General features: G+C 42.5%; 2 protein-coding genes across 7 annotated transcripts; one reads left to right on the top strand and one right to left on the bottom strand.

Moving 5' to 3' along the window:
• The first annotated feature begins 592 nt into the window (after positions 1-592).
• LOC117858133 (uncharacterized) lies at positions 593-9,855 on the top strand. Of its 5 annotated transcripts, none has more exons than XM_034741142.2 (18): positions 4,901-4,990; positions 5,072-5,243; positions 5,331-5,375; positions 5,447-5,518; positions 5,638-5,724; positions 5,806-5,930; positions 6,265-6,352; positions 6,424-6,492; positions 6,672-6,763; positions 6,883-6,999; positions 7,080-7,167; positions 7,247-7,372; positions 7,463-7,651; positions 7,731-7,802; positions 8,787-8,858; positions 8,950-9,039; positions 9,141-9,267; positions 9,343-9,855. In XM_034741142.2, the coding sequence occupies exons 2-18, from the start codon at positions 5,181-5,183 to the stop codon at positions 9,606-9,608; spliced, it is 1,788 nt and encodes a 595-aa protein (XP_034597033.1). In that variant the 5' UTR covers positions 4,901-4,990; positions 5,072-5,180; the 3' UTR covers positions 9,609-9,855. The 5 variants fall into 5 exon arrangements, 4 of the variants coding, with proteins under 4 accessions (XP_034597033.1, XP_034597032.1, XP_034597031.1 ...); XM_034741141.2 differs by having other exon boundaries at positions 6,241-6,352; positions 7,083-7,167; XM_034741140.2 differs by having other exon boundaries at positions 6,241-6,352.
• A 329-nt stretch (positions 9,856-10,184) lies between these two features.
• LOC117858134 (putative F-box protein At2g02030) lies at positions 10,185-12,407 on the bottom strand. 2 transcript variants are annotated; one of them, XM_034741147.2, is made up of 3 exons: positions 12,151-12,407; positions 11,563-11,661; positions 10,185-11,424 (listed from the first exon to the last, which is right to left on the bottom strand). In XM_034741147.2, exons 1-3 carry the CDS (start codon positions 12,274-12,276, stop codon positions 10,411-10,413), a joined length of 1,239 nt encoding a protein of 412 aa, XP_034597038.1. In that variant the 5' UTR covers positions 12,277-12,407; the 3' UTR covers positions 10,185-10,410. The 2 variants fall into 2 exon arrangements, with proteins under 2 accessions (XP_034597038.1, XP_034597036.1); XM_034741145.2 differs by having other exon boundaries at positions 10,185-11,661.
• Between the last annotated feature and the right edge of the window lie 99 nt (positions 12,408-12,506).

The raw sequence follows: 12,506 nt of genomic DNA, 5'->3' as shown, positions 1-12,506 counted from the left end.
TGCAGTGGAATCAAACGCAAATTAATCAAATCCCACCACATACTAACCTCCGTTTCTAAATACTCGGCGATTACCAAGGTGATCCAAGAAATGACCAAAATACACTTATAAAGTTATATCCAATGTTTCTGGAACATTCTTATAGCATTGAATGAGGGGCAAAGTAGGAAACTATGTTTCAAGAAATGTGAATGCTAAGGGGGTGTTTGGGAGGAGGGGGCTAAACTTTAGCCCTGTCACATCGGATGTTCGGATACTAATTAGGAGGACTAAACATAAGCTAATTACAAAACTAATTGCAGAACCCCAGGCTAAATCGCGAGACGAATCTATTAAGCCTAATTAATCCATCATTAGTGAATGGTTAATGTAGCACCACATTGTCAAATCATGAACTAATTAGGCTTAATAGATTCGTCTCGCGATTTAGCCTAGGGGTTGTGTAATTAGTTTTGTAATTAGTCTAAGTTTAATACTCCTAATTAGTGTCAAATATTCGATGTGATGGGGGCTAAAAATTTAACCCCCTCCTCCCAAACACCCCAAGTAAAGTGATCAAAATTATCAAGTATTTGGAAACGGAGGTTGTTACTGAAATTTTCGAACCATGCAATTCAAATTTCAAATTAATAAACGAAAAGGCAGACCCCTCGTGGCATTCTCGTACACGGCTCGACGCCTCCACGCTTGCGGTCTCCTCCCTGGTCATTTCCACGCTTCCTCCTCCGCGGCCACCTCCACGCTTACGGCCTCCTTCGCGGCACGGCTCTTCTATAAGTACCCCAAATCCCACGCCATTTCCCACCCTTCCTCCGTCCTCTCTCCCCCACTCCCTCCACCCAAGCGCACACGCGCGCCGCGAGCGCAACGCAGACCCGGCGAGATGGTGAGCTCTCAACCCATTCCGTGCTTCGCATCCTGCGCTTGTAGGCTTGTGTGCGCTCTGACCTCTGATCGTGGTTGTGCCTCTTCAGGTGGTGCCTCGGAAGACGAAGGAGGCGGAGATCACGGAGCAGGACTCGCTTGTCCTCGTAAGTCTCCTCCCCACTTCCTTGCCCTTCTCCGCTTCGATTCCGTGCGGTTCGAGTGGGTTCGGGCGGCTCCCGCCGGTCGAATCGTTGTTGTTGGATCGATAGATATGTGACAGGCGTTTGCACGAGGGTTTCATCGTGGGCTTGTTGGTTCAAATTGGGGTCGATTTGAGGATCGCCGTGCTCGTGTATCGAGTTGGTTTGGATTCGTCGGTTTTTGGTGGATTTGGTTTACCAGTTTCATGAGCGGGTTGTAGCGTTCCTGTTGCTTAGCAGTGGGGTTTTGGGGTCTCTGGTCTCTGCTAGTTACTGCTTCCATTGCTTCTAATTCAGTCGGTTCCAAGCGCGCGTCGGTAGCTTTAGATCGCTTAAATTGCGTTGGGTTCTTGTTATCCGCGAATCACTCTCCAACGTGCGGATAAGTTTGGCTATTCAGATATATTCATAGATTGCTTGGTTAGTACACCGTACACATGAATTTGATAGATGTTTCTCCCGCTGCTTGCTTGTTCGAATTGCTTCACTGATCTGGAAGCATCGCTCTGGGGAGGATTCTCTACTAGGTTCGCGCTGGATAAGATCTAAAGCTAGTGCCGAACTATCCTTGTCTGTGATCTGATTTCTGCGGTTTAAAACACCTCAGGTTGGGTTGATTTAGCTTTCTGTTGGGCTTAATTTCTGTGATTTTTCTGTGGTTAGTAGCCTGCACCCCTTACTGCTGCTTGTGTCTGGAATGGCCATACTTTTATGTCCAAGTATACCTTAAATAGCAACTAAGATTTTATTTGCATAGATTTCAACATTACCAGTGCCCGTATTTCTAGCAGTACATATTTTAATTTCTACTTTGGACAAAAATCAAGCAGTACATATTTCTGTGTGGATCGAAACTATTCTTCCACAATTTCTAATTGGTTGCTGCATTGTGCCATTCTTCGGAGTCTAAATTTTATGGTGGACCTGTAGGAATCATATGAGCTTATCAAGCCTTTCCTAGCTTGCTCTAGTAACATCAACTTCATTGTATCACAATAAAGTATATGGTTTTGGCAATCAGACTGTGGCTGAGATGCAGAACAATTGCGGTATTAGTAATTCCCTATAGTTTGATGATGATTGGTCTGTTATAGAAGTTTTGCTGCCTTATTTACTTGAAGATACCGTGTGGTTTATTTCCAATTAGATTACTGTTGTTTGTGCTCTCCTAGACTCTTTTTGTATATGCAATCAGTTGCATTTTGCATGGAATGTTTTCCTTTATATTGCCGGATCTCATTTTTGTGTGATGCTATTGGTTGCCGTTGCATAATGCTCTGAATAATTGAAACATCATTTATATTACACGAATCAGTGCATTAAATCACATATATGTTCTTGAAATTTTGTAATAGTATTAGGAATAGAAATAGAGTAGAGATTTAGGAACAGGAAGAAGGGCCACCATATATCATAATGCTATGTCTGTATTACTTGGTGATCCCAGAGTGTTTGTTCGCTAACCAGAGCACAATGTCTTTAGTGTTTGTCATAGTTATGTATAGTTTTCTTATTCTTCTGGAAGTATACAGCCCTTCAGATAGTATATTTCCTAAGCTTTCTAGGACATTACAGTTTACAGCACACAACTTACTCCATAGCATCTTTAAATTGTTTTACTTTTGTGCACATGCACCATGACAAAGGGTGCTGGAAACAAGATGCATCCTGTCCACCCTGCGGACAAGTGCAAGGGCCCCATCCAGCCAGTCGACAAGGGTGCCAGTGACGAGAAGCACCCTGTCCGCACCATTGACAAGGGCAAGGGCCCTGCCTGGCCTGTCAACATTGGCGCCAATGGAAATCAAGGTCAGCATCCTTAATCTTTTCTCGAACATGTGAACACCCTCCATGTAGATAGATGGTTTCTACTTGTTCCTAATTCCGTTTGAAGTGTTTGAGCTCCTGTAATAAGGACAAAAGTTAAGGGAGATAGAGAATTGAATTGAGTCAGGGGCTTTCTAAATACAAATATATGATTTATTTCAATGAGTCTTGCTGTTTGATGTGTTTAGTAGGAGCAAGAGTATCTTCTATGTCCTTTTCGCCACTGCTTTAGTATTAAATGTTTCTAAAGGCAAAATCAGCTATGGCATCATGATAATGAATCAATGATTGCAGTGGTTCAATTTGTACTGATATTGATGCATTCTTTCTTAGCTGAGCATGTCTTGCCGGATTTGCAAATGCACCCTTTTGGGGGGAACATGGACAAAGTTTGCATTGTACCTGGTAGACTTTACCAGAAGCTCCAGCCCCACCAGCAAGAGGGGTTGCACTGGCTTTGGAGAATCTATTGCCAGCATTCTGGAGGTATTGTTGCGGATGATATGGGGATGGGAAAAACATTGCAGGTACATCTTATTTTATAATTTGCATATCATATTAGCTAAGATCGATTTACATTGCTGTTATATTTCCATTTCCTCTAAATAATTGCCCCTTTTCTCAATTACTCCCTCCATCCCAAATTACTATTCGTTTTGGCTTTTCTAGGTACATCATTTTTGCTATGTATCTAGACATAAGTATATATCTAGGTGCATGCCAAAAGGTGTGTATCTAGAAAAGCTAAAACGAATAGTAATTTGGGACGGATGAAGTATATCACATGTCAATTGACATCTGACACACCTTTGCAATGTATTTTATTGGATTTCTTCAGTATTTCAACTGGTCAGTTGAATGGATCACAAAATACTTTATCTGCTTTGGGATGCTGTATTATTTATATTTTCCAATGATCTTGTGAGCTCTTTTTAAGATGATGGTTTCAAATCACTGAGCCATTGTGTTTGTAACACATTTATTTGTTTTCCTTACTTCAGACTGTAGCATTCCTATCCGGTCTTCTGCATTCCGATATAATTCGCAGGGCTATGATTATTGTTCCAGTAAGTGTCCTTGTCTCATGGTCAGAGGAGCTTACAAATGCAGGGCTAGCCAAACATTTTCACATCTATCATGGTTCTGGTGAAAGAGGCCTGCAAATTGTGAACGAGGTTATATTTCATTTCATTTCGAGATATTCTTAATTCTGTGTTTATCTGCGACTGCCTTTTAACATGTTTTCTTCTTTTCAGAGAGGAGGTATTTTGGTAACAACTTATGAAACTTATGGAAGCAAGTTTAAGGAGCTGACAGCAGTGGATTGGGACTACACAATTCTCGATGAAGCTCACAGAATAAAGAACCTCATTTCCAATGTAAGAAAACAAGTGGATAACATTGAATGCAGGAAAAAACTTCTTTTGACAGGGACTCCATTGCCAAGAAACCTCTTAGTACGTTCCCCCAACCCCCAACACACACCACACCCTCTTCGACGGCTTACCCTTCTTTTTACTTCTTGCTTCTAACAGGACATATTCTCTCTTATGAAATTCATAAAACCTGATGTCCTGGGTGACCAACACACTTTTCACAAGAAGTATATGAGGCCTGTTGAGCTGGGACAGTATTTGAACTCTACAGAAAGAAATAAGAAACGATTTATAAAAGCTCTTGCGGTAAATTTTGCACAAATTTTTTCTTGCATGCTACAGTCATTAGTTCATACCAACTAACCAAGTTAACTGTGGCCTTGTTCTTGTACAGAGTTGCAGAAAAGAAATTTCTCCCTATATTCTCAGAAGAACAAAATCAGTCCTAATAGAAAGTGGGGAGCTACCCTGTAAGAAAACTGAGCTTATTGTTTGGTTAAGATTGACAGAGCTTCAGGTATTCTCTATGTTTAGTGGTACTGCAGTTTTATCTACGTAGTTATGCACTGTGCATAACTACTGCAGCTTTCTTATCTTTATTATGCGTCTATAATGACAACTGATGCACAGGCTGAGATTTACTCAAGGTTCTGCAAAATTATTGACCAAGAATCACATGCATGGTATGATGAAGATAAGTCAACAATCACGCAGGGAGTGGTAAGCCTACATGGTAAAGCTTATCAGTTATCTTAGTCATGTGATGAACGTATTTACCATTCTCTATGGTCTTTGAAATAGATCTGTCGACACATATGCAATGGTCCAGAGCTACTGTTAGAAGCAATTGATAGAGGCCAGGGGAATTCAGTTAGGAGGTTAGCAAAAAGATTGCTTGAGTCATTCGATCATGAAGTTTGGAAAAAATATAAAAATTCATGCAAGATTTCCTTCATCTTGGATCTTGTGGCACGTAAGTTTTTTTTGAGCTTTTCCTTTCCTTCGCTATAGGATATTATCTTTCTTTTTGTTTGAAACTCAACCTTTTATTTTGTTGCAGAATGAACTATTTGAGGAAGAGAAGGCTGAGAAAAAAAAGGATCTGGTATTTTCTCTAAACAATTAGTTTGCTTTCTTTCATTGCATCGAAACATAGACTCTTACCTTTTGTTGCAGGGTATGAGGAAAAACAAGAACCTGAAGATACTTATCTTCTCACAATTCATTTCTATGCTCGATAGAATAGAGGTGATAGCTCCATCAGTTCATGACTTTTCTTTTTACATGCTTGTTGAGCATATTTGAAGACAATTTTTGTTCCATGTACTTGATGTGCAAAATTTATTACTTTGTTGTATTGTAAGCAGATAGCACTTAAAGCTATAGGAAAAGAAGGTGATACTATTCGAATTGATGGATCCATGGAGAGGACAGAAAGAGATCAAAAGATTAAGGTTATTCCTTATTTATTTTTGCAAAGAGTACTTATATCCCCTCTTAATTTCTTGTTGTTTACTTACCTTCTCATTGTGCAGAAATTTAGTTCTCAAGTTGAAGATGCTCCTAAAATTTTTTTGCTCAGTGCAAGAGTGGGTGGTGAAGGCCTGAACCTGACTGCAGCAACCAGGGTTATCATCGTTGATCCGTCATGGAACATAAGGTTTATATGTTCACGGAATTGCTAGAAATGTTGCGTCAGTTGATTTTTATTTGGGCAATATTTCTGTCTAGTCCACAATCTTTTTCCCAACAAGCTATTCTGCTTGTACAATTCATGCATTTTCCTGCCACAAGAACCTAAGCTTGATAATAATCCATGCGACCATGAACTACTTGACCTCTTTCATTACTAAACCCCTTTCGTGGTCAGTGCAGCACAATTTGCATAATAAAATTCCATTTTAAAGCCACTCTGAGTCTAACAAAATAATTGCCTTGTTCAATGTCACTTACACATTTGTTTACCATAGTGATGACAATCAGATAGCTGACAGGGTCTTTAGAATTGGCCAAAAAGAGGATGTTACCGTATACAGGCTTGTGACCTGCATGACAATTGAAGAAGACATATATAAAACTCAGGTAACATGAGCATCTTCTCTTTTCTATACGTATTTTTGTTGTGTTGACGTCCTTTTCATATTGCTATTTAGATACTAAAAGGTAATTTGGCCAGAGCAATATTGGAAGGAAAGGTTTGTTCACCTTTAGTTGAACTCGAGGTAATTCGAGCAAACGTTCCTATCTGTCAGAAGTTCCTTTCGAAGCTGTACTTAACATACTCGTAGTAACACTGAACTTATCATTTTTTTCGCAAATTGGGGGAATTCGTGCCCACTTGGCATTTCACGAGTTATGAAAGTGCAAGAAAGGATACTAAATCTCGTTTAAAAAAATGCAGGACCGGAAATTTATTAGACTTCCAGAGTGTGGTTTTAATTCTTCAAAAACACAGCAGCTGCTGGAAACTCTGATGGGAGATATACTTGAAATGTAATGTTTCTCTCCTATCATATTAAGATGATGTGATATGTTCCCGGTAAATGCATAAAAGTGTCTGCATCAATTGGGTTTATACTTGTATTTTACCATTATGTTGGAAAATTTACCAGGAGAAGTAGACACCAAAGGTTTTTGCAGAAACATCATCTTGTTGCCGGATTGACAAACCAGGAAGTTATTTCTTCCCATGAGGAAATATCACTTATTGATTTACCCCTGAGTGAAAGGTTACATGTTTTTATCATTAACTTAAACTTCCATATTTATGAATTTTTTTAGATGCATGATCTGCTATGAATCTGTGCAGTAGTGATGAGGAGGCCAGTTCCTCAGAGGAAAGACATGCTACAAAGGCTAGCAAAGGTGCTAAAAGCTATAAACAGGAACGACAAAATGTAATAATTTTTTATCTTTGTAATTATGCACACATAATTGTTTATTTTCCTCTGATTTAAAGAGATCCATTATGCTTAGGTACGTTCCTTGAATGAGAAACCCAAAAGCTGTCATCATTCCAAGAAGCGAGATGATGCATCATTAGAACATGAAGAAGATTCACTTACCACTACTTCTCGGAGAATTTATATTCCTGCGAATAAGGTGTTCTAGCTCTCCTTTTTATGCTATAGAACTCTTTTCAGCACAACATTGTTGTGTTAATTCTTGATCTTTTTTATGTAAATATGCCAGGTCGGTGCGCTTATTGGCACGGGTGGACATACAATCGAAAGGATTAAAATAAGATCCTCTGCAATTATTAGAATAAATCCAGATGGGCACTGGAGAGGTAAATTTCCTGACCCCTGCCCGGTTGAAATCCGGGGTACACTCAGGGAGATAACTACGGCTGTGCAACTCATCACGGAAGCCGTTTCCAAGGTATCTATTCAGTTTTGCTGTGTACATTTTATTTGATTTGGATACAACGGTATGGAGGTCACTGTATCATCTTTCACAGGAAAATGAAACATATATTGAAGGTGCAACAGATGGTGGTGTAGAAATTCATTTTTCTGTCCCACAGCACATGGTGAGTCTTAACTCCTAGTTGCTAGTTTGCTAATAAGAAAAAGTAAGATTGGTACCGTGTCTCTTTTTGTAGTTTGATTTTTGTCTCTTATCTTTTACCAGTCATCTTTAGTCCTCCATCTTCTAATACCAGGCAAGAGTAGTCCTTGTTCGCTGTCCATGGCTCTTTTGCTGATGTGCATAGTTGACTCCAATGACATGGTAGAGCTGACGTGTTAGGAACTCTCTCTTTTTTCTATATTGTAGCAGAGGACATGGTAGCACATGTGTTTTTTTAGGTAGTATAGAAGTAGATCTGAACCATCCGGTTGTCAAGTCAACGGACAATATTGTGTGCAGTTGCTACTCCTACCCCTGTAGGCTGTAGCCATGACAAACTCCTATCTGTGAGCCATGTCTAGTTGATGGCAAGCTCAATGGAAGGTCTTTTGGTCATTGCCCTTGCTGGTCCTGTATAAGGAGTGCCCTCTTTGAGTATTTATTAGCCATGTTCCATGATTGCAATGAGGTCGCCACTCATTGGATTTATTGGAGTAACAAGTACCTGGGGCTGGTACTGCATGCCAAATTAGCACTTGTGATTCGCAGACTTTTCGCAATTTGCTAAGCAATGTCCAGCTGCATCTTATGGCCGTATATCGGGTGCACTGCAACACTGATGGGCAGTGGGATTGCAGTGCAGCAGCTGGACTGGGCCTGCTGGTGTTTCCATTGGGAAAGAGAGAAAAAAACAAAGAAGGCGAAGAGAGAGGGCATGCACTGATGTCGGATGGTGGGTATGGGCCATGGTGGTTCTGGCTTCTGCTAGGTTTGCAAAACCAGCAGGAAATGAGCACAGGGACTAGAGTTGCCTGGTGTTCCCAGATAAGGGACCAAATGTGACAGGTATCGAAGATGAGGACTCACAGTTAAACTAATTGAAGAGTTGAGAGACCAAACTCGAGCCTTTTTCCTTGCATATTCTAAGATTTTCTTTTGTCATTAGATCGGGCTGATCATTGGGAGCGGTGGCCGAAGAGTGCAAAGCATAGAACATGAGTCTGGTGCTCGTATTAGTGTATGATCAATCCCCCCCCCCCCCCCTTTCCGTAGATTTAAAGTTCAGGCCTGCTTCCCATAACTGGCCTTAATAAAAAACTTTTTTACAGCATATAAAGCATGAAAGTAAATTCAGGATCCGTGGTACCTTAGAAGAAGTAAACAATGCTAAAGGAATTATGTCAGACATCATTAACAAGGTGCATATTACTTAACATCTATTTCATCAGTTATTAAATGTGGTGCATAGCTTGTTTAGATGTGATTGATTGATATGTTTTGGTTACGTATGTTGCTACAGCATGCTGGCTCTTCGTCCTATGGAGGTGAAGGTAAACGGATTCTGAAACAAGATCACAAGGCTCAGGTTTCAGGCGAGTCAACACATGACAGGCCTCCTGGAAGTTTCTACACAACCAGGGCTACAGGTCAGGCAACGCCTTACAGGTCTCCTGTAAACTTTTACTGTCCCAGGGTTACTGATCAGGCGATGTCTTCACCAGGATTGAGTTCTGGGCGTGGCAGTGGCCACATGTACAGATCTGCCATGGACCACACACTGCGGCCACCACAGGGAATGCCTTCTCCACGTGCGAGGTCCGAGTACTATGGTGAAAGGGGCACTGGGATTGCATTCAGCCCTCCTGGAAACTTTGAGCATCAGTTGGAGGGGCAAAATTATCATCCAAGGATAGGGCCAGAAGACTGCAGAGATCAGATTCAGGATACAGTGCTGTGGCCGGGGGAGGAACCTCCAACCAAGGGTTAGGGGCACACCACCAACAGAGGCAGCTGCGTTCTGCCGCCAAGTTGAGTGTGCAAACGCAGAAGAGATAGTGTTGCTTCATTTGGTTCCCATATTACCATATGTTTTTTGTGTTGCATGGGGGCATTCTGGGAGATGTTATGTCACGATGGCTTTTGTTTTGAAGATGTAAGCATTGGCGTCTGTTGATGGTTTATTGTCAGTTGTGCACGAATTAACTTAGCTGTTGCATCGCACGCCAGTTTTTGTTGGCTCTGGTGGTGATGATTCGCGATACACTATTTCACAAAAAATACCTACTAGCACATGTCCTGTGTTAGATTTGCGTAGGTTGTTCGCAATGTTGGTGTTTGCATTTAATCCATCAGTTTGATTCGAATTCAAAAAACCCACTCAAAAATGCATAGAAGTGCTCATTTTGGCAGGACGGGGATGGCTAGAGAATGGGCGTTGTTATACTATAGTGCGGTGAACAGGAATTTTTTTTTTCACATTCTAGGCAAACCATTTTAATTTTTCATCCATTAAACAAGCTAACATGAGTGGCAACACTCTTTCTGGAAAGAAAATCCCACAGCGTAGCCAAACGATTGACACAGTAATTTTTATTCAGCACAGAATGATTCAACAGAGTGAGTTCCATGGAGAAATGCCAACGGCAACCTTAATACAATTACAACTGAAGACCATGATAAGCACAAATCGGAATGTTTCTAAGGTAACAATATAGAACTCGCATGCAAACAGCTCGCTTTGCCTGAGACTAATGTTGCATCCATCAAAGATGGTGGGCAAAGTTTACCCATTACTGCAAGGCCTGCGAGCTCGCCTTAGCATTAAGTGGAACAAGGCTTTCCGTGTAAGAAATTAGGTTGAAGAAGCATAGGTTTTTCCATGCGCGCCCCCGGCAACGCAGCCCAACGTATTTTAGGCGATCCATCCAATGAAAGTCATCTTTGCCTTGTATGCCGTGAGCTCCCAAGTCGTAGCGGAAGAGGCAGTGACCTAGTCGCATTAGAATCCCCCCACTGCCATGTAAGGCCATTGGATGGCATTCAGGTAAATCGATCACATAACGGCATCTCCAATGCGCATCGTCCGAACGATCCAAGATATGTCCTGTTGTAAAGATCATTAGTCGTTGCAACCACTTGGAGAAGAAACAAGCGCATAGCTCCCCATCAAGCTCGCTCAAAGCAATATCATCATCTTCAACTTGAGGAAGCAGGTCGGGAATCAATGGAGTGATACCGAACGTTTCGTCTTGAAGATTGAAACGGATTAGCCCCTGCGGGGGATTTTGATGGTTTTTCTTATCAATGAAATAAAATAGGCAACCCTTGCAATGTGCGGCGGCCTGCCAGAAGCTCGCCATGAGGTAGGGTGGATCCTCCAAGATTTCCCTCCAGGAGCCGTCTTCGCCACCAATGGTGAAGACCTCCATGCCCATGGCAGCCATCCTCATGGGATCGTCGTCGCTGGGGCGATAGAAAGCGCGTGCAACCTTGTATCTGCCTGTGGAAGCATCCATACCCAAGCCTATAGGAAGGCACGTATCATGCAGCGACAGCGCGTTGCGCTTGCTCTCTGGCAGCGCAATGGCGTCCCTTGTGGCCGGGTTGAAGACGTAGGCCTTGGTGTTGGTGGAGAGCAAGACCAAGCCATCGCAGTGTACCATTTGGGACACCGTCCCAAACTCGCCAGCTGGGAAGTGCCTCCCGTAGACAAGCGTTGCAGTGCTCCAAGTCTCCTTTTTTAAATGCCATTGGTAGAAGCGGATGTTGGTGGAGAGAGCCTTGGCAGTTGCACGACGCCGTCGCTGCAGATAAAAATGGGGGCTGATGAGGAAAGATGGGTTCTGATGCTGGGTCTGTCTGCAGAAGTGGAGGTGCGCACGAACAAAGGAGGGGTCGGAGATGATGGCGCGCCAGGCCTTGCTGACGGATCTGAACCTCACCAGGGATTTCACAGGCAGCCGGATTAAGATCTCCCAGACGATCTCGTCGAACAGCTCAGGTGTATCCCTCTTCCTCTTCCTCTTCCTCTTACTGGCCGTCTTCAACCCCATGGCGCCAAGCACAAGCAGCAAGGAAAATGACCACGAGTTAGGGGCTTGGCAATAACAATCTATATATATATATATATATATATATATATATATATATATATATATATATATATATATATATATTCGTGGTCGATGGATGATTCCTGATCGAATTCGATCCCTGTCCTTATAGGAATCGGTCTCGTACTTAGGATCGGAGTAGGCACGCACACAAATTTTAAAAGAAATCAATCAATTGTCCTTGATAGCATCGGAGTAGGCATGATCGATCAGAAAGGAATCCGTGAGATCTGACAGCTAAAATGAAGCTTCCTCTCGGAGAAGCATATGCATATAAGCAGTAAGCACAAAGGTCCCCTTTTTTTCTTAAAAAAACAACAAGATGAAGAGGAACAAGATCCTGCTGGCTGCCTGCTACAAGTGCGAGCATGTGCAAGGATTGGATTTACATTCATGTTCGGATCGGAGGCAACTTACATTAGTCAGGGCCCGGTTGCCGCTCGCCACACCCGCACAACGTTTTATGCTCTCTCCACCTTCCTCTGTCGCCGAGGTCAGGTAGCGCCGACGGCGCCATCCACGAACAGGACGTGGGTGACCCATCGCCGGAGGATACCGCACGGCGCCACTGGATCTGGTGAAGAGCCGCCGGGGAGAGGAAACGGAGGGGTGAGCGACAGAGCGAGTGCTCCTTGGAGACGAAGGGGACCCGCTGTGGTGGAAGGACAGGCCCGTCCTTTGGCTTTGGCCTTTGGGCCCATTTTCCTTTGACATCATGCTGGGCTGTTCATTTGTTCCTGCTACATTTTTGGAGGAAATGACGATGTAGGCTG

The sequence above is a fragment of the Setaria viridis genome, chromosome 5 (assembly GCF_005286985.2).
Source record: "Setaria viridis chromosome 5, Setaria_viridis_v4.0, whole genome shotgun sequence".
Classification (NCBI taxonomy): domain Eukaryota; kingdom Viridiplantae; phylum Streptophyta; class Magnoliopsida; order Poales; family Poaceae; genus Setaria; species Setaria viridis.
Note: the sequence above shows the minus strand (reverse complement) of the source record. Positions and strands in the feature narration are given on the sequence as shown.

Excerpts from the sequence above, each read along its gene's own strand:
- LOC117858133 (XM_034741140.2), top strand. The coding sequence starts at position 5,181 with ATGAAGTTTGGAAAAAATATAAAAATTCATGCAAGATTTCCTTCATCT. Across the intron at positions 5,725-5,805 it reads AAAGAGATCAAAAGATTAAG|AAATTTAGTTCTCAAGTTGA; the intron begins GTTATTCCTTAT and ends CTCATTGTGCAG. Across the intron at positions 8,859-8,949 it reads AGTCTGGTGCTCGTATTAGT|CATATAAAGCATGAAAGTAA; the intron begins GTATGATCAATC and ends ACTTTTTTACAG.
- LOC117858134 (XM_034741145.2), bottom strand. The coding sequence starts at position 12,276 with ATGGGTCACCCACGTCCTGTTCGTGGATGGCGCCGTCGGCGCTACCTG. Across the intron at positions 11,662-12,150 it reads GCAACCGGGCCCTGACTAAT|ACGGCCAGTAAGAGGAAGAG; the intron begins GTAAGTTGCCTC and ends ATGGGGTTGAAG.